General features: G+C 42.4%; 1 protein-coding gene across 5 annotated transcripts in view; it reads left to right on the top strand.

Moving 5' to 3' along the window:
- Positions 1-21,691, top strand: part of mastl (microtubule associated serine/threonine kinase-like) — a 67,864-nt gene that overhangs the window by 23,634 nt on the left and 22,539 nt on the right. For all 5 annotated transcript variants that reach the window (XM_068014074.1, XM_068014066.1, XM_068014061.1 and 2 more), the window contains 3 exons: positions 606-1,976; positions 11,038-11,176; positions 21,461-21,574. In XM_068014074.1, coding sequence (XP_067870175.1) covers positions 606-1,976; positions 11,038-11,176; positions 21,461-21,574 — 1,624 coding nt within the window. The remainder of the gene's footprint in view (positions 1-605; positions 1,977-11,037; positions 11,177-21,460; positions 21,575-21,691) is intronic.

The following is a 21,691-nucleotide window of genomic DNA, read 5'->3' as shown; positions in this document are numbered from 1 at the left end:
TGCCCATCCAATTTCCTTTTGAAATAATCCATCGCCTCCACTTCCACAACCCTCGTAGGCAGCGAGTTCCAGGTCATTACCACGCATTTTTAGAAAAATTGCATAAATAAGTTATTCCCCTCATTCTGCCCGCCCACCACATCTTTTGCTCAAAACCTTAAATCTGTGTCCTCTGGTCCTTTGTAGCGTCAGCTAATGGGAACAGTTTTTCCTTATCTACCTTATCTAAACCTATCAAATCGCCCCTCCATCTCCTTTTGCTCCAAGGAGACAACCCCAGCTTCTCCAACCTAACCTTGTAGCTAAAATCGCTCATCCCTGGAATCATTCTGGTAAATTTCCTCTGCATCCTCTCAAGGACCCTCACATTCTTCCTGAAGTGTTGGTGGCCGGAACTGGACACAATAGTTGCAGCCTAACCAGAGCTTTATAAAGCTTCAGTGTACCTTTCCTACTTTTTTGTACTGAATACCTCTAATTATGAAGCCCAAAATCCCATATGCTTTGCGAACCACTCTCTCAATCTGTCCTGCCACCTTCAAAGATCTATGCATATGCACCCTCTGGGCCCTCTGTCATTGATTTTTTTTTAATGATCACTGCAGGGCACAGAAGCTGTACAGCCTCCTGCTGGAGTGCTGAACACTGCTGGAACAGCTGTCGCAGGGAGCTCACGTAGAAAGAATGGCATCACCTATCATAAAGACAATTTGGATATCGCTGTTTCTTCAGCTGAGAATGAAAGCGGTCCAGAAAGCAGGCTCAACGGAGTGACCGGGCATCTTCAGGTTCGAGCCACCCCTCTTAACAATGTAGTGGCAAAGGGCCATGTCAAAAAATGCCTTTACAAAAATGTGAGAAGAGAAGAGAGTAGTACTTCACCTACAACTGAAGTGACCAAAGGCACAGTGCACAGACTTTGTATCCCTAGCCCTTCACCTCCTTGGGGAGTTAAAATAATGGAAAGCTCTGTGAATTTCATCCAAGGTCTCTGCCACACTATACCAGAAGGAACTGTTCAGTCTGAAAGTTTACATCTCCCAGGGCGTCTTATGGATGCTTCACCTAATATTGCCCAAGAGCATTGTGAGGATGGATTTCAAGAGAAAAGTCTAGATAAGCAAAACAAGTCCAAGAGAACTTTTGATCAGGTGGATCACAGCCCATTCTCAATTGGCTCTCGCAAGAAGTCTAATTCAGAGTATAAACGTGGATGTGAAATACCAGAATTCCAGCCAATTGCTAGCACTGGCTTAACCAGGGAAATAAGGGCACTGGAATTAAGTTCTGCAGTACATAACTGCAAAAGTCCTGGTGTAACCATTGGAGACTTTGGGCAGAACACCAGTATTTCTGAAAGAATACCTGAGATTACATCTGTCACTTCCTTAGCCAAAAACCTGTTGAGTGAACTGGATGAGCAATGTGAAAAGAAGGACTGTAAAGATGATGTCAATTGCAGTTTTCAGACTGATGAGAGTGACAGGAGTCTAAAGAGAAGCCTGAGCATGTATTCAGCCTCTTCAACTCAGGATGCGTCTTTTACAGAAGGTCATTTTGAGAAAGCATTAAACATGAGTACTAAAGACTCTTCATTTGAGGAGTTCACAGCTAAAGACCAAGTATCTCCACAGTCCTGTCTCCTGTATAAAACGCTACCTTTTCCTCACTGTACGGCTACAAAGCATCAGCCTGTAAGTGGTGATAGTAATCAGTATGTCAACCACTCAGCAGGAATCTGCTACGACCTTCAGCCATCACTCCTGGTCAATCCTTTGACTTCATACCAAAAGAAGCCTATTGTAGGATTCCGAAGTTATTGCAGTCCAATATATGAATCTGATTTGTCTATACAAACCAGGATGAGTGTAGATTCTGTAGAGAGAATGGATACATCCCTTTGCACTGGGAGCTACCCGCAAGCTGCGACACCTCGACCAAGAGTCCAACCATACAGGATAACAGGATCATTTCAGGTAACTTTTTTTCTTTTTGGCATTATGTAAATAACTCCAACATGAACTGTGAAGACCTTGTTTGAGTAGGTTAAGTTTAGGCAAGTTGAATGTGGAACCAGGATGCAATATGAAGAATAAAGTTTATTTTTAAAAAACAAATTTTAAAAAAAAAGTATTGGTCTCTGTGTTTTTCCCAGATGCCATCACGCCACTGTGGAGAGAAACAAACACTGAATTGCATAGAATTCACATCATAGAAACAGACCTTTTGGCCCAACTGGACTATGCCAATGTTTATGCACCACATGAACCGTCTCCCCACTATACTTCACCACCTTCTATCGGCATATCAGGCCAAGTACCTCGAGGTGGAGAGAAAATTGTCTATAAGCTGCTGCAGTGTGTTTGTGAGATGGAAGCCCAGGTTTCCTTTTTTCTCAGCTATAGGTGCTCTGAGTACATAAAAGGAGTTTCACCCCTGCCCATCTTCCCCATCAAAAATACATTTCTTCCACTTAATCAATGTATACACCCCACTACTTGCATAGTAGGACTAGCATAACTATAAGGTGCAGGTAAAGACATAAGAACTAGGAGCAGGAGTAGGCAATTCAGCCCCTCGAGCCTGCTCTGCCATTCAATACGATCATGGCTGATCTCATCTCTGCTTCAACTCCACTTTCTGCCCGCTCTCCATAACCCTTCAACCCATTACCAATTAAAAATCTGTCTATCTCCTCAAATTTACTCAATGTCCCAGCATCCACTGCACTCTGGGGTAGTGAATTTCACAGACTCACGACCCTTTGAGAGAAGTAATTTCTCCTCATTTCAGTTTTAGGATAAGGGGTAGCAGATTTAAAACAATGACCCCTCATTCTAGATTGCCCCACCAGGAGAAACATCTTCTCTGCATCTACTTTGTCAGTCCCCTTAATCATCTTGTATACCTCCAATTATATCTCCTCTCATTCTTCTAAACTCTAGAGAGTAAAGGCCTAAACTGCTCATTCTCTCTTCATAAGACAAACCCCTCTCTCTGGAATCAATCTAGTGAACCTCCTTTGAACTGCCTCCAATACAGCTACATCCCTCCTCAAGTAAGGGGGACAAAACTACACAATACTCCAGGTGCGGTCCCACGAATGCAGTGTACAGTTGCAGCAACACTTCCCTACATTTATACTCTCTCTTCCTTTAGCAATTAATGCCAAAATTCCATTTGCCTTCCTTATTACCTGTTGCACCTATGTACTAGTTTTCTGCAATTCATGCACAAGGACACCCAGATCCCTCTGCACCAAAGCACTCTGAAGTTTCTCTCCATTTAGATAATTTGCCTTTCTATTCTTCTGACCAAAATTGATAACCTCACACTTATCCACGTTAAACTCCATCTGCCAAATTTTGGCCCGTTCACCTAACCTATCCATATCCATTTCTTATTTCTTTATTGCAACTTACCATCCCACCTATTTTAGTGTCATCTGCAAATTTGGCTATAGTACCTTCTATCCCTACATCCAAGTCATGAATGTAGATTGTAAATAGTTGGGGCCCGAGGACTGAACCCTGTGGCACCCCACTAGTTACATTTTGCCAACCAGAAAAGGACTCATTTATCCTGACTCTGTTTTCTGTTGGTTAGCCAAACCTCTATCCAAGCTAATAAATAGCCCCTAACCCCATGTGATCTTACCTTGTGTATTAACCTTTTGTGCGGCACCTTATCAAGTGCCTTCTTGAAGTCCAGATATACTACATCTACAGGATCCCCATTATCCGCTTTATTTGTTACATCTTTGAAGAACTCTAGCAAATTAGTCAAACACTATTTAACCTTCGTAAAACCATGCTGACTCTGATGGATTGCGTTTTGACTTTCTAAATGTCCTGTTATTACTTCCTTAATGGATTCTAACAATTTCCCAACGATAAATGTTAAACTAACTCTTCTATAGTTTCCTACTTTCTGCTTCCCTCCTTTTTTTAATAAGGGCATTTATATTAGCATTTTTCCAATCCACTGGAACCTTTCCCGCAACCAGGGAATTTTGGATTATAACCAATGGATCCACTATCTCCGCTGCCACTTCCTTTAAGACTCTAGGATGTAGGCCATCAGGCCCTGGGGACTTGTCTGCCTTCAATCTCGATAGTTTGCTCAGTACTTTTTCTTTTAGTGATGATTGTTCTGAGTTCCTCCCTTTCTATAGCCTCTGCATTACTTGTTACTATTGGGATGGTACTAGTGACCGCCACCATGAAAACTGAGGCAAAATACTGATTTAGTGTCTCCGCCATTTCTGTGTTCCCCACTATTAAATCCCCAGTCACATCCTCCAAGGTACCATCATTCACTTTAGCTACTCTCTTCCCTTTTATATACTTATAGAAGCTTTTGCTTTTTATATTTTGCGCTAGTTTTCTTCAATAAGTTACCTTTGCTCTTTTTATTACTTCTTGGTAACACTTTGCTGATCTTCAAAAGTTTCCCAATCTTCCAGCCTGCCACTGGATTTGCAATATGGTATGCCCTAGTTTTTGTCTTTGTTATCCTTAACTTCCTTGCTTAGCCATGGATGTTTTTTTTCCCTCTCTTACAATCTTTATTCCTCTCTGGAATATATTTTAGTTGGGAGGAATTGAATATCTCCTTAAACATCTGCCACTGCTCATCAACTGTCCTACCTTTTAGTCTCCCTGTCCAGTCCGCTAGGGCCAAATCTGTCCTCATGCCTATGTAATTACCTTTGTTTAACTCCAGAATGCTAGTGTGGGACTCCAGTTTCTCGCCCTCAAACTGAATTTGAAATTCTAGCATGCTATGATCATTCTTCCCTCGAGGATCCTTAACTATGAGATCATTAATTAATCCCACCTCATTACACAATACCAAATCTAGAATAGCCTGTTCCCTGGTTGGTTCCACAATATATTGCTCCAAAAACAATCTCTAATACATTCAATGAACTCTCCCTCAAGGCCACTATTGCCAATTTGATTAATCCAGTCTATATGCATATTAAAATCATCCATGATTATTGCGGTACCTTTCTTACAAGCCCTCGTTATTGCCTGGTTTATACTGTGCCCCATTGCGGAAGTACTGTTTGGGGCCCTATAGATTACTCCCACCAGGGTCTTCTTTCCCATGCTGTTTCTTATTTCTACCCAGACTGATTCTACATCTTGATCCCCAGTGCCTATATAAATTCTCACTACAGCACTGATCTCTTCCTTTACTAACAAAGCTACTCCACCTACGTTTCCTTCCTGCCTATCCTTGCGAAATACTGAGTACCCTTGGATATTCAATTCCCAAACCTGGTTTCCCTGCAACCATGTCTCAGTAATCGCCACTAAATCATACCCATTCGTCTCTCTTTGCGCTGTTAACTCATTAATTTTATTCTGAATGCATCATGCATTCAGATACAAAGCCTTTAAGTTTGTTCTATTATCAAATTTCCCTACTCTTATACGATTCCTTGGTGCAATATGAGGTTCACACGTTCTGTCCCTACCTTTTACTTTCTGGTAACAATCAGCCTCATCACTAAAATAAAAGCAAAATACTGCAGATGCTGGAAATCTGAAATAAAAACAAGAAATGCTGGAACCACTCAGCAGGTCTGGCAACATCTGTGGAAAGAGAAGCAGAGTTAACATTTCGGGTCAGGTGAAGCTTCTGAAGAAGGGTTACTGACCCGAATCGTTAACTCTGCTTCTCTTTCCACAGATGCTGCCAGACCTGCTGAGTAGTTCCAGCATTTCTTGTTTTTATTTCAGCCTCATCACTACCCTGCACTCCTACCTTCTCCTTTAACTTTGACTTCCTAATTTTCCATGCAACTGAGCACCCCCCCCCCCCCCCATTTAGTTTAAAGCCCTATCTGCAGTCCTAGTTATATGATTCGCCAGGACTCTGGTCCCAGCATGATTTAGTTGGAGCCCCTCCCGTCGGAACAGCTCCCTCCTTCCCCAGTACTGGTGCCAATGCCTTATGAATTTGAACCCATTTCTCCCACACCAATCTTTGAGCCATGCATTTACCTCTTTAATCTTATTGACCCTGTGCCAATTAGCTCGCGGCTCAGGTAGTAATCCAGGGATTATCATCTTTTTGGTTCTGCTTTTTAATTTAGGCCCTAGCTGCTCATATACCCTCAGCAGAACCTCTATCCTTGTTCTACCTATGTCGTTGGTACCTACGTGGACCACGACAACTGGATCTTTCCCTTCCCACTCCAAGTTCCTCTGCAGCCCAGATGAGATATCCTGAACCCTGGCACCAGGTAGACAACAGAGCCTTCGGGACTCTATCTTGGCCACAGAACAGTGTCTGTGCCGCTAACTAAACAATCCCCGATTACGACTACATTTCTCTTTTCTCCCCCCACTTGAATGGCTCCCTGTACCACGGTGCTATGGTCAGTTTGCTCATCCTCCCTGCAGTCCCTGCTCTCGTCCACACAGGGAGCAAGAATCTCGAACCTGTCGGATAAGGACAGGGGTTGAGGCTCCTGCAACACTACCTCCTGGATCCTTCTACCTGCCTCACTCATAGTCACACCCTCCTGTCCCTGACCACTGGCCGAATTCAAGGTAGTTAATCTAAGGGGTGTGACTGTCTCCTGAAACACAGCGTCCGGGTACCTGTGTCCAAAGCTCAAACTCCAGCTCATCAACTCCGAGCCGGAGTTCCTCGAGCAGCCAACACTTGCTACAGATGTGGTCACTAGGAACCACAGTGGGGTCCACCAGCTCCTACATCATGCAGGTGCAACACATCGCTTGGCCCTGCATCTCTATTTTATTTAAATAGATTTTAATTTGTTTTTAAATTTCTGACTGGTCTTTAGTTGTTAATCTGTAAAATATTTCTCCTATTCACCTTAAATCTGAAATCAACTTAAAATAGGTAATTCAACTAGCAGTTACTTACCAACCAATGAACTTGCAGTTTTCCTGTGATGTCACTTTGTTTTTTTCTCTCTTTTTTTTAACTCCCTTAAAATACTCCTCTCCCCCTCTGTGGTCTCTGTTCCTTTTGGCACGCTTTTTAAAGCTCTGCTCCCACTGTTCGTTCTCTTTTTTTTTTCTCGTTTAATGTTTCAGGTAGAGTCCTTTTGTCAGGTGTAGTATTAAATGGTTTGCATCATTGTTCGGGTGAGCTTTTAAAACTTGTTAATCAGATAATGTTTTTTTTCTCTCTGTCCTTCCTCCGTTGTTTACCCACACTTACTCTGAAGGCATTGACGCCCTACTAGGGTATAGTTGTACAGAGGCTGGGCATTTCTGGCACTTCTAAGCAGTCATTCTTCACATGACACTGAATGTTAGCAGTCCAGTTAACCATGGATGGGGCAGGAGGAGAGAGTTGATTTATCACCGTTGAGTCTGATTCTTTCCCTCATGACATCCACACATGCAATAAAATCACTGGAAGATCAGAAGGGGATTTGCTGAATTTGTGCCTTTTTTTTCTATTGTAGTAAATTAACCATTGCCCTGAGATCAGCTAACTTCAGGTACTGTTGCAATCTTGTATCCACTTTCTACCACTAAGTAGCTTCAGTGGGTCATGTAAATATTACATCTCCATCTAGTGGAGAAAACCAATATTGTTGCAGAATTTCACATTACTTTATAGCTGATCCCATGAGTATTTTGTTCCCCTTCAGTTGGAATTTGATGGTGAAAGAGACTGACTGACTTGTTTTCTGGACAGTATCCTTTTACAGTAGGGGGCCTACACTGATCTCTGGCATTCCATTCATTGTGAGCGTCCATGTTTTCAGACTGCCCTTTGTATCTTTTACCGTGCAAGGCAGTTAGGTATCTTAATAAGTATCCATTTGTTTTTAAGAGTATCCTTTTTATACAGATTTCACTGTATTACCTATTTTTAGTTTATCCTCTATTTCAACTTGGTTAACATCCTGAAGGGATCTTCGTTCTTTGGGAACCCTTTCTCAGTTGTAATACTGGAGTACTTTCTTGGACCATTGCATTTAGCTTCTATAGCTATGCTCGTTTCTGGCACGTTGGCTTCTCTTTATTATATTTTTGGAAGTTTTTGTAATCTTCTTGTTTCTCTCTCCTTCTCCTTCCCCCACAACAGTTTAGATTTTGTATTTTTTCATATTGTCTTATTAATCTCTTCCTTGTGTTTCTTTAATCTGTATTTACTGATCCTTGGTATGTGCATATCCTGCAGATTTGGTAGCATGTCCTAGATGTATTCCATTCCTCAATTGAGGGCTTGTCTTCCCTTCAGTTAATTTTACTTAAATTCTCCCCTCACTGTATAAACCTGGGTCTTTTCAAGTTGTAAAACTGGAGTATTGGTTTGTACTGTTTTTATGTGTCACATTTTAATCACATTATAATTGCCCAGGGGCACAATGACTTGCGTTCCCAGTTTGCTATTTGGGTCACCTTATCATTACTAGGTCAAAATGTGAGTTACCTCAAATGGCATCCCTAACACACTGAATTAGCCAGCAATCATGCACTGCATTCATTAGCTTAAATTCTGAAATAATTCTGCATTCCCTGTGATTATTGGGTTGGCTAAAGCTCCCATTAAAATACCCTTTTTGTGGTATTTTCCTCAGTTCTTTGTACAGTATCCTGTCCTCTTTTGTTTGATCTGGTGGTCTGTAGCACTTCCCTTTGCACTTCTACTTCCAGCCAGGCTGTCACATTAGATATCCTGTTCCACTTCCTTCAATTCCCAGATGTTCCTGACTTAGATTCACTCCACCTCCTAGGCTCTTTAGTTGGTCCTTCCCAAATGCGCTAAAACCTGGTATTTGTGCTTGTCTTTGTAACTGTGGCATAACCACGTTTCTGAGATGCTTCCCAGTTGCCATGCCAGCTTTGTGTTCAGTCGTGTTGTGGCAAATGCTTTTTGTGTTCATATATGTGCATCTAAGTCTGTTAAATTACTTTCTCTTGGCCTGCTTTGTTTTCTCCTGGCTGCATACTTGTTTAATTCGCCCGTCCACTGTCTCACCCTATTTAAACTATCTGAAAAAAAGAAGACTCCTGGGCAGGCAGTTAGGTTTTAAATATACCCAGAACAAGGCAACAATTTGGTGCAAAAACTGACCTTCGGCATCTTGGCTTAATCCTTGCAGTTTATTCCTAGTCTAAATCCTCCTCCACTGCCGTATTTACCTATCCGCAAGGACATTATTACCAACCCGTTTTATTTGAAATCTGTCTCATCTGAACAGCTTCCTCCACTGCAGATATTGCTCAAGTGTTCTAGGGGCGGCGCAGTGGTTAGCACCACAGCCTCACAGCTCCAGCAACCCGGGTTCAGTTCTGGGTACTGCCTATGCGGAGTTTGCAAGTTCTCCCTGTGACCCCGTGGGTTTCCGCCGGGTGCTCCGGTTTCCTCCCACAGCCAAAAACTTGCAGGTGATAGGTAAGTTGGCCATTGTAAATTGTCCCTAGTGTAGGTAGGTGGTAGGAGAATTGAGGGAAGGTGGGGATGTGGTAGGGAATATGGGATTAATGTAGGATTAGTATAAATGGGTGGTTGATGGTCGGCACAGACTCGGTGGGCCGAAGGGCCTGTTTCAGTGCTGTATCACTCTGATTATATGAATGTTTAAAACCTGCTCATCTTTTTTTTTTTTCTCTTTGTGCTCCCAGCAAGTGCGAGGGCTGTCCCCCTAATTTCTTACCCGTTCAGCAAATTAGTCAGCAGCTCTCAAAACTCGCTACCTTCCTTTCTCACTTACAATGCGGTTCTCAAGAAGCTATGTTCCGCTCTCAAACTGAATATGGACAATTCTTATTTAATAACTCTTGGAAGAGTCAACTCTCATCATATTCAATGCCTGGCCTGTGAACACTTCAAACCATCCCTGCCTAGCTCAAGCTCCAACCTATGACTTTTTATGCCTATGACTTTTTTTTTAAGTGTTGGATTTTAAAAAATTCTGAAATCCTTTTTCTGTGAAGTAAATAAATGATCAAACATACTGAAATGTGACACCAACTTTCTACATCATCTCTCTAGCCACAGTTTACATATCTAACTTGTTTCTGCCAGAGTGGGCCAGTGTGTTGCTTAAAAACTTTGAGGTTTTGCATTTCCATTTAGAACCTTCCTCTGTGAAACCTTCATTCTGCTCTTTGCCACTACGTGAACCACAACTTCATGAATGCCGTAAACGGCATTCGAACTGTTCTGTATTAATATATTATCTCTTTCCTTTTGTATTCCATATTTTTGTTTATAAAACCATAAATGCTATTGGCCTCCCTGGCTTTATCTACCTCCACTTGCACTTTCAGAAAATTGATTTTTTTAAAAATCTACTATAGATTTAATATCGTAAGCAAAAGTCCCAGCAGACATTCACTCCTCAGTCTTGATCATAGCAGCTGACTAAATGATTCCAGTTTGGTGGGGTTTATTTGTCTTCCGCTGCCCCGACTAAGTCCATTCCATGTTTTGTGAGGAGGGACTTTTTGATACCTGTTCTAATTTTACCTTCAGCAATTTGAACTCATGCATGCTTGTCCTTTGTCGTGGTTTAACTTTGAAGTAGTGCTCCAGGTTCACCTTTTCTATACGATTTCTGTCTTCTAGCTTTATATCATAGAATTTTTACAGCACAGAAGGAGGCCACTCAGCCTGTTGTGTCTGCACTGACTCTGAATGAGCAATTCACTTAGTGCCATTCCTCTGCCTTCTCCCCATAACCCTGTATATTCTTCCTTTTCAGGTAACTATATAATTCCCTTTTGAAACATGAAATACACTTAAGTCATATCCTTTCAAGGTTGAAAAACTCATTCATCTTCCCCTCCCATTCCCCCCACACCAATACCTCTTACTTCAGGAATCCGTTTTGGAGAAGTTTTTTTCCTGCTTGCAGTCACTTGTGCTATGGTGAGAATAACCTGTTTTAATCTTTGTAGTCATCAAAATATGCAGGTATTTATGTTTAGTGTAGTAGTGGATTTTTTTTCAATTATTGTGATTCTTGACTGATCGTTTAAGTATGATGACGACCCCTCACATTTTCTCGTATGGTTTTTAAATATTCAGACTCCATTGATGGCTACTGTGCAAACTCCTTATAGAACTCCAAAAAGTGTGCGGAGAGGTGCGGCTCCAACAGAAGGGGATAGAATTCTGGGAACGCCGGATTATTTGGCCCCTGAATTGCTCCTGAAAATGCCACATGGTAAGAAAAATCACCATTGTAGCAGCTTGATGGATGTAATTCAAAAACAGAAAATGCTGGAAATGATCTATCAGTATTTGTAAAGAAAAGTGAGTTCAAGTTTCAAGCATAGACTCTTCTTCAGAGCCAAGAACTGAAAGGTAACCAAATCTTTTAGTCCAGTGGAAGAAGAGGAAGAAAAGAGACACAGATACAACAATCACTCGAGAGGAAATAAATGGATTTAAAGACCTGCAAATAGTTTTATTCAAAAAGCAGGGATTTAGATGATATGAAGATCATCCCAGTGAGGCAATGAAGAGATGTCAGAAAGATGGAACATGAAATTAGTAATATGGTGAAAAGCAAGAAAGGGAAAAAAAAAGTGGGGGAGATTATGGGAAACTGGATACTTGAGGACTGAAATAAAACCTGGAGATGTGCAGTAAATCTGCCACCAGATTTGATACCTGTCTCCTGCAGCAAATGTGTTGCTTGATTACTGCCCACATCATGCAGGAAATGCAGCACTAATATGCAAATTCGTGAATAAATATATCGGTAATCCACTCTTCAAGCTGTCAGTGTAAGCAGCTGGTGTTTTTGAGCAGTCCCAACTGCCATTGCAACAAGACTGCAAAATTAGTTTAGTTTAGAGATACAGCACTGAAACAGGCCCTTCGGCCCACCGAGTCTGTGCCGACCATCAACCACCCATTTATACTAATCCTACACTAATTCCATATTCCTACCACATCCCCACCTGTCCCTATATTTCCCTACCTCGTACCGATACTAGGGGCAATTGCTAATGGCCTATTTACCTATCAACCTGCAAGTCTTTGGCATGTGGGAGGAAACCGGAGCACCGGAGGAAACCCACGCAGACACAGGGAGAACTTGCAAACTCCACACAGGCAGTACCCAGAATTGAACCCGGGTCACTGGAGCTGTGAGGCTGCGGTGCTAACCACTGCGCCACTGTGCCGCCTGTAGCCTCTTTTCTCTTGCCTTTATATATGAGTGGCCCCTTGGGGAATGTGCGAGAGGATGCTTGGTACTGATACCAAAGAATCGTTTTTGGACTGTTTTCTGATTTTAAAGTTACAGTGGCAACCCAGATATTGTACTAATGATTTGTACCTTCAGTACACTTGCTTTGAAGCAACTTAGTGTATTAAAATCGTTTAAGTTTCTTTTTTGGGTATTAATTTCTTTTCTCAGAATTTAAAAGAGGAATGTCAGCTGAGGAAAGGAGATATATGTTTCTAGAACTGTCTCCAGCCCCTCACTGAGATGAGAGATTGGTGTCAACTGACTTTCTGGTATCATCTTGTTTATTTGGGGAAGTGTTTGATCTTCATTCACCTCCAAATTCTGTCACCTCAATTCCAATTTGACTGATTGGAAACAGCTATGAACAGTGGGAGACGGGGTGGTGGATAGGAGGAATTTATTTTTTATTTCCTGTGATGTGGGTGACATTGGCAAGGCCAGCATTTGTTGCCCATCCCTAATTGCCCTTGAAGGTGGTGGTGAGCTACCTTTTTGAACCACTGCAGTTCATCTGGTTCAGGTACACCTACGGCGCTGTTAGGAAGGGAGTTACTGAATTTTGTTCCAGAGACAGTGAAGGAACGGAGATATAGTTCCAAGTCAGGATGCTGTGTGGCTTGGAGGGGAACTTGCAGGTGGGGGTGTTCCCATGCGTCTGCTGCCCTTGTCCTTCTAGGTGGAAGAGGTCGCAGGTTTGGAAGGTGCTGTCGAAGGAGGTGTGGTGAGTTGATGTAGTGCAGCTTGTATATGCTACACACTGCAGCCACTGTGCATCAGTGTTGGAGAGAGTGAATATTTAAGGTGGTGGATGGGGTACCCATCAAATGGGCTGTTTTGTCCTGGATGGTGTCAAGCTTCCTGAGTGTTGTAGCCGCATTCCTCCAGGGAAGTGGACAGTATTCCATCACACTCCTGACGTGCCTTGTAGATGGTGGACAGGCACTGGGGAGTCAGGAAGTGAGTTACTTGCCGCAGAAATCCCAGCCTCTGACCTGCTCTTGTAGCCACAGTATTTATGTGGCTGGTCCAGTTCAGTTTCTGGTCAATGGTAACCCCTAGGATGTTGATAGTGGTGGATTCAACAATGGTATTGTCATTGAACATTAAGGGGAGATAGTTAGATTCTCTCTTGTTTGAGATGGGTCATTGCGTGGCACTTATGTAGTGCGAATGTTACTTGCCACTTATCAGCCCAAGCCTGGATGTTGTTCGGGTCTTGCTGCATCTGTACATGGGCTGCTTCATTATCTGAGGAGTTGCGAATGGTGCTGAACATTGCACATTCACCAGCGAACATCCCCACTTCTGACTTTATGATGGAGGGAAGGTCACTGATGAAGCAGCTGAAGATGGTTCGGCCTAGGACGCTGCCCAGAAGAACTCCTGCAGTCATGTCCTGGGACTGAGATGATTGACCTCCAACAACCACAACCATCTTCCTTTGTGCTAGGTATGACTCCAACCAGTGGAGAGCTTTCCCCCCGATTTCCATTGACCCCAGTTTTGCGAGGGCTCCTTGTTGCCATACTCGGTCAAATGCTGCCTTGATGTCAAAGGCAGTCACTCCCATCATCTCTGGAGTTTGGCATTTTTGTGGATGTTTAGGCAAAGGCTGTAATGAGGTCAGGAGCTGATTGGCCCCGAAAGAACCTAAACTGAGTGTCAGTGAGCAGGCTGTTGCTGAGCAAGTGCCTCTTGATAGCACTGTCGGTGACCCCTTCCATCACTTTGATGGTAGAAAGTAGACTGATCGGGCAGTAATTGGCCGGGTTGAAATTGTTCTGCTTTTTGTGTACAGACCTACTTGGGTAATTTTCCACATTGCTGGTTTGGTGCCAGTGTTGTCGCTGTACTGGAACAGCTTGGCTAGGTGCATGGGTAGTTCTGGAGCACAATATTGTCGGGGTTGATAGTCTTTTCAGTATCCAGTGCCTTCAGCCGTTTATTTATCACTTGGAGTGAATTGGATTGGCTGAAGACTGGCATCTGTGATGCTGTAGACTTAAGGAGGAAGCTGAGATGGATCATCCACTCATCACTTCTGCGTCGCGTGGGATCATTTAGCCCTATCACATGTTGTTTGACATGCTAGTACTCCTGTGTTGTAGCTTCTTCAGGCTGTCCCCTCATTTTTAGATATGCCTGTGCTGCTCCTGGCATGGTCTCCTGCATTCTTCATTCTTGGAGGCACAAGGAAAATATTTTTCTGTTGATGCAGTTTCTCATTGTTCATTACCCATTTATTCTGTCAATCACTACTTAAGATGCATTTGGCATTGGTTTCAATGTAGTTCTTCATCTGGAAAGTTTCCAGGTGTGTAAAGTTGGCTTTCTTAAAGGGTATCACAAAGACTGAACATTCATGCAGAAGCTTTTGGCAAATACTTTTAGCATTTTTATCTGTTTACTCACTGTTTTTTGGTTCAAAATGAAGTGTTTATATAACATGGCTATGGAAAGCTGTTTCTTAGAGTCACCCCACTGTATCCCGTAATTTTTTTTTTCCTCTTTCTTGAATTCCAGTTTAAAATTTCAAATAATTATGGTAAATGTGCACAGTACCTTCTATATTATATGGCAGCCCTTCACTTTGTGGAAAATGCTGCAAGATTGTGCAGTTTTGCCAGTATCCTTCTGATCCAAACTAATTCTCTATAACAAAAATTCCTCTCTGGAACTTAACCAGCTCCCTTTTGAAGGGCTATGGAGAATCCATACGCGGCACACCGTTAGAATCCATACTCGGCGCACCATTTAATGATGCAATGTTTCAGAGGGGGGTGACTCCCTGTGAAAAGAAATACTTCCTAGCTTCTAACCTGACATTGCCTAAGGATTTTATATGCATGCCTCCTAGATCTTCTATTCCTATCCATCTCAAATAATCTATCCAATTGGGAAGAATCTAATAAATCCTTAATTTTTTTTAAAAACCTGAGTTATTTCCTCTCCAAGCTTGTCTTTTTCTACTGGATATAACCGTAACTCCTGGAGCATATCCTGATAACTAAGAGTCATAAAACTGTAATGTTTTGGGCACCCCCACTCTAGCTTTTCCATGGCTTCAACATCCCCCACCAAGTCAGATAACAATGCAACCTGAAAACTTATTTGTCATCCCATTGGCCTCATCACTCCACTCAGATGTTCAGGTCCCTCTTTTGATCTGTAACCTTTCTCAGGCTCCCTATCCTGATATAAAGATGCTTCGAGTTTCCCAGACTTAAATGTATAACTTTCATTTATCCACACTGAAAGAAGTTTGCCACACATGGAGCCATTCCCTATCCATTTAGTCTAAATTCCTAGCCCCTGAGTATATGTAGCTGTTTTCTGCAGACTTGTGCATCGTTCATTAATGAAGCTGATTAACAACAATGGTCCAACTACTAAACCCAGTAGGACAACGCACTTGCTATGGTACCATATAAATCTGTTGCCGTTGATGACTGCCTTCTGCATATAAAATAGCAACCAGTTACCTATCTAGCATAATAACTGCAAACCACTTTCAGTATCAACATAAGTAACGTCCCAAGATGCACCATAGTTTGGTGTAAGGAAAATTGACAGCAAGCCAGGAAGGGAAAAATTAGAAAGGGTGGACAAAACTTGCATGAATAGGCTGATTTTTTTTGGGAAGAATTTTAAGAGGGAGAAGCAGAGTTTTCGGGAAGGACATCCAGAGAGTAGGACCCAGGCTGCAGAAGGGTTTACCAATGACAGTAGGCCAAAGGATTAGAGGTACAGGAAAGATCAAAGTTAGAGGAGTGGTGTTTTCTGAGAAGAGTTGATGAGGCTGGAGGCAATTGCACAGTTAGTTTGGGGTTATGGACGGATTTAAATATAAAAACAAGAATTTTACATTTGTGTGGGAATACAGAGAGCCACTTTAGGTCAATGAGGGCAAGAGTGATGGGAAAGAATGGGGCAGGATACATTCAGCAGAATTTTGGGCATCTTCATTTTATGTAGGATGAAGGAGTCAAGCAAGGGAACAACTCCTCTCCTCTGTCTCTGCCTCCTCCTCGGTTGTAGGTCCTTGGGTGTCTGAATAGTCCAATTCTAGATCTGCACACTCTGCCACAGGTGGGGCAGCTGGTGTTTGATGAGGCGAGTGGATAGGATGCTCAAATTTCCAAACGCTCCTTCCATTGTTTGTGCTTGATCACTGCCTGGGCATGTCTACATTGTTGAAACTGGCTGGCACCTTCACAAATGCTTCTCCATTTTGGATGGTCTCCGGAAGAGATTCCCATGAATCAATGGAGATGTCACATTTTTTTCAGGGAGGCTTTAAGGACATTCTTGTAGCGTTTCCTCTGCTCTCTTGATAGCCTCTGGCTGTGAAAGAGCTCTGAGTAGAAAGCTTGTTTTGGGAGTCTTGTCAGGCATGCCTGACACGTGGCCTGCCCAGCGTAACTGACTAGCCATGACCAGTGTCTTGATACTGGGGGTGTTGGCCTGAGAGAGGACACTGATATTGGAGTGCCTAACCTACTGAATTTGCAGGATCTTGCAGAGGTGTCACTGGTGATATCTCTCCAGGGCTTTGAGATGTCTGCTGTATAACATCCACGTTTCCAACATGAGGGCAGGTAACACTGCGGCTCTGTAGATCATGAGCTTGGTGCCAGATTTGAGGTCTTTGTTGTCAAACGCTCTTTTCCTCAGATGACCAAAGGCTGCGTTGGCACACTGGAGGCAAAGCTGAGTTTCATCGTCTATAACTGCCCTTGCTGAGAGGAGGCTCACAAGGTATGAGAAGTGATTCACATTGTCCAGTGGTTCGCCGTGTAGCTTGATAGTCGGGGGCAGTGTTGCGCTGCGGGAGCAGGCTGGTAAAGGACCTGTGTCTTCAGGATGTTTAGATTAAGGCCCATTCTTTCATACGCCGCCGTGAATGCATCGACGAGGATTTGAAGCTCAGCCACGGAGTGTGCACATACGCAAGCATCGTCAGCATACTGCAGCTCGATGCCAGAGGTTGGGGTGACCTTGGTTCTGGACTGGAGGCGTCGTAGGTTAAATAGTTTCCCGCTTGTCCTGTAGAGTAGAACTGTTCTGGAGCTTCAAGGAAATGAGATGGAGTGTTGCGACAAGGATTTTGGAAAAGAGCGTTGGTGCGATGACAGAGTCTTGCTTGACCCCAGTTTGTACTCTGAATGGATCAGTGGCAGATCTGTTGGCAAGGATTATAGCTTGCATGTCATTGTGCAGTAAGCAGAGGATGGGGCGAATTTCTCCAGGCAGCCAGATTTGAGGAGGATGTTCCATAATCCCTCCAGGTTGATAGAGTTGAAGGCTTTTGCGAGGTCAAAGAAGGCCATGAAAGGTTGCTGCTGCTCCCTTTTTTTCTTTGCGTTATCTTGCTGTGAAGATCATGTCCATTGTGCCTCTTGACGGACGGGATCCACATTGTGATTCTGGTAGGAGCTCTTCAGCCACAGGGAGGAGGTGGTTGAGAAGGACTCTTGCGATGACCTTCCCTGTGGCGGACAGCAGGCTTAGTCCTTTGTAGCTACTGCAGTCGCCTTTCTTGAAAATGGTCACAATTATGGGGTCTCTGAGATCTGGATGAGGGAGATGAGTCCGTCTATTTGTGTCCAGAGTGCCCCTCTACCATATTTTAGAATTTCGGTGGGAATTCAATCTACGTGGGAAGTCTTGCAGTAATGAAGTCTCTCGCTCTATAAGATTAGGGCGGCGCAGTGGTTAGCCCCGCAGCCTCACAGCTCCAGCGACCCGGGTTCAATTCTGGGTACTGCCTGTGTGGAGTTTGCAAGTTCTCCCTGTGTCTGCGTGGATTTCCTCCGGGTGCTCCGGTTTCCTCCCACATGCCAAAGACTTGCAGGTTGGTAGGTAAATTGGCCATTAGCAATTGCCCCTAGTATAGGTAGGTGGTAGGGAAATATAGGGACAGGTGGGGATGTGGTAGGATTAGTATAAATGGGTGGTTGATGGTCGGCACAGACTCAGTGGGCCGAAGGGCCTGTTTCAGTGCTGTATCTCTAAACTAAGCAGCAAACTGGCAGACACTAAGTTAAAATGCTGAAACGCATGTATCCAGCAATTAATTTGCTTAGACATTGAAACCAGTTACCCAATTAACAAGGCAAAACTCATTGGAATCGGCATGTATTAGAATAGTACATAGGCCTCTTTACTTAACTACGTCTGTACAAAGTGCATGTACACAATCAGCATATGACACTATCGTTGAATTGAAAACATTTCCTGTTTTAAATTTTAGGTTGTGGAGTTCTGCAATGTGGTAAGATTACTATAATCTAAGCATTTTCTGTAGTGGGAGTGGCAACTTGCAGAGCAGGTGCAAAATTAAATTAAGTAATGCATGTTCAAGGGTTTTTTGGCTGCAGTGCTTTGCCTCAAATAGTCTGAAATGCAGCTTGTTCAGGTGTGTTTCAATTAAAAGATTCAAGCTGTGAAATTTTGCTGCAATGCATCTGACTCATGGAATTGACAAGGTTGCTTAGCAGTCACCTGTTCTTCATTAACTTGAACTTCTCAAGGTGGTAGTATTGTAAGTAACAGCATACTTGCAAGTTACTTTTTTCCTGATTTCAGCAAAAATAAACTCTTTTTAAACATTCTTTTAATATTGCTGTATCCTTTGCATCTGGCCCTTTTCATTGCTGATCCTGGGGTCTTATCATTCACAATTTATCTTTTAAGCTTTAAGATACATCTAATGCTTCTGTAGTTTAGATGGCAGTAGCAGGGCATCTTTGTGTTGACTCTCAGCATTCATAATTGCATTTATTTCAAAAATATGTTAATAAAGCCCAGATGACAAATGTCAAGACTGGCTTTTTATTACTTTAAGAACCATATTTAACCAAAAAAGAATGCATTTTTTTATTTCATGGGATGTGTGTGTTGCTGGCAAGGCCAGCATTTGATTTCCATCCCTAATTGCTCTTGAGAAGGTGATGGTGAGTTGCCTTCTTGAACCACTGCAGTCCATCTGGTATCGGTACTCACACAGTTCTGTTAGGGAGGGAGTGATTGTGTGTAAAATTGGCATTTGCAGCGCAGAATGCCGGTTGGTCCGTCGTCTCTGTGCTGGGAGATTACTTGAGGAAATTATGAACTATGGATTTGAAGGGTGAATAGCAAACTAGCTTAAAATTTGATTCGAAGGGAAAAAACAGTAAGGATTAAAGGCTGCTTTTCTAGGTAGTAGGGAGGTCCCACATTGTTCAGTTCTGTGATACTTTTCACTGATTTGAGTATAGGGTAGAGTGTTGAGGTTTTCAGACTATATCAGAATATGAAGGGTAGTTAGTTATTTAGAAGACCAAAAGAAACTGCAATGTGGTATATATAAGATGGGTAATGGGTTACAAAGTAGCAGGTGGAATTCAATGTCGGTAAGTGAAATGAAATGTACAAATATATTCTCAACGGAAGTAGGTTCTGCGCTATGAAAGAGCGCAGGGATTTGGAGGTGCAAAGTCAGAAGATACTAAAGACAACACTTCTGGTTGAGAAGCCCCTTGAATTTTATAAATAGGGGCATAGAGTACAAGAGTAAAGAAATTATGATAAACCTGATTTGGCCTCAGCTGGAGTATTGTGTCCAGTTCTGTGTGCCACACTTTAGGAAGGGCATTAAGGCAATAATTAGAGAGGGTGCAGAAAAGATTCGTGAGAGTGGTTCCAGGCATGAGGAACTTCAGTTACATCAATAGTTTGGAGAAGCTGGGTCTGTTCTCCTTGGAGAAGAGGAGATTTGATAGAGGTGCTCAAAATCATGAGGGGTTTGGGCAGAGTAGATAGGGAGAAATTGTTCCCATTGGTGGAAGGATCCAGAACCAGAGGACACCGATTTTAAAGGGATTTGAAAAAGAAGCAACTGCGACCTGAAAGGTTTTTTATTCAGTGAGTGCTTAGGATCTGGAATGCACTGCTTGACAATGTGGTGGAGGCAGATTCAATTGAGGTCTTCAAAAGAAATTGAATAATTAACTGAAGAGCAAAAGTTGCAGAGCTACAGGGAAAAGGCAGGGGGGTGGGACTAGCTGAGTTGCTCTTGCAGAGAGCTGATGCAGACGTGACCGGCCAAATGGCCTCCTGTGCAGTGGCCGTTCTGATTCTATGAACTTATTCCATCATTTCAGTTAGATCATGGCAGATTTGTACCTTTTTAATTTATACCCATGTTTGCTCCATATCCCTTGATACCTTACCAAACAAAAATCTGTCGCTCTCAGTCTTGAAACTTTTTATTGACCCAGCATCTGGGTCCTGGGGGTTGAAAAATTCCAGGTTTCCACTACTCCGGGTGGGAGGGAAAGTGCTTCCTGATTTCACTTCTAAATGGCCTAACTCTAATTTTAATTGTACCCCTATGCTCTTTATTCCCCCAACAGAGGAAATAATTTTTCTGTATCTGCCCTATTGAATCCCTTTTTAATATTGTTTAGATCATACCACAACTTTCTAAACTTGAGGAAATGCAAACCAAGTTTATGCAGCATATCCTCCTGCTTTAACCCTGGTATCGTTTTGGTGACTGCACTGTATCCCTTCCAAAGCCCATATATCCTTTCTGAGGTTTGGTGCCCAAATCTGCATGCAATATTCTTGATATGGTACAATTCTAGATTTTATCATGAGATATAGAATATAAAAGTCAATTGGTAATGATGAGTCTACAATAAACCCTTAGATACACCTTTGTTAGAGTAGTGTGTATAGTATTGGGCTCCATACTATAGGAAGCAGGGTACAGCACAGATTCACTAGGAAGTTTGGTATGAGGAAATACAAATACAAAGTAAGACTTGAAATATTGGGGCTTTTTTATGTTAGATTTATTTTAGTAAGTACACATTACATATGTGCTATGTCATATAGTACAGCAATGTAATCCGTTCCTGCAACATGTGCAGCATGATTGTGGGAAAAAGTAATATATGGAAAGTACCAAATCAATTCTGAAAGATTTCTATTGGTGCAAAAATAATTTTTGGTAGCTTAATACCTAACAACTAACATTTAATATGGAATTTTAAAAAGTTGCAAGTCCATTGATATCTGAAAAAAGATGGGTTCAAGTTTTAGGAAGAGATGCTTTGCTTGTGAAATGCTCAATATCTTTTCTCTTTTATGGATACCAACTGACCTGATGGATAATTCCAATGTTTCCATATTTATTCCATTTTAGTTCCTTTTACTATAAATTGAAAATCGTATGTAATCTTTTTTGCTTTTATGTCCTAGGTGCTGCTGTGGATTGGTGGGCCCTTGGTGTGTGCTTGTTTGAGTTTCTGACAGGCATTCCCCCATTCAATGATGAAACACCACAACAGGTCTTTCAAAATATCTTGAACAGAGGTATAAACTTTTTTGGTGCATTTTTCTTTAGAAGTGGCAATTCAAATATCAAACAGTGACTCCTGACAATGCAACCCAGCGCCGACGTCATCAGAGAGCACCCAGCTTCACACATGC

This window comes from Heterodontus francisci, chromosome 2 (assembly GCF_036365525.1).
Source record: "Heterodontus francisci isolate sHetFra1 chromosome 2, sHetFra1.hap1, whole genome shotgun sequence".
Classification (NCBI taxonomy): domain Eukaryota; kingdom Metazoa; phylum Chordata; class Chondrichthyes; order Heterodontiformes; family Heterodontidae; genus Heterodontus; species Heterodontus francisci.
This window is presented reverse-complemented; position numbering and strand designations above follow the sequence as displayed.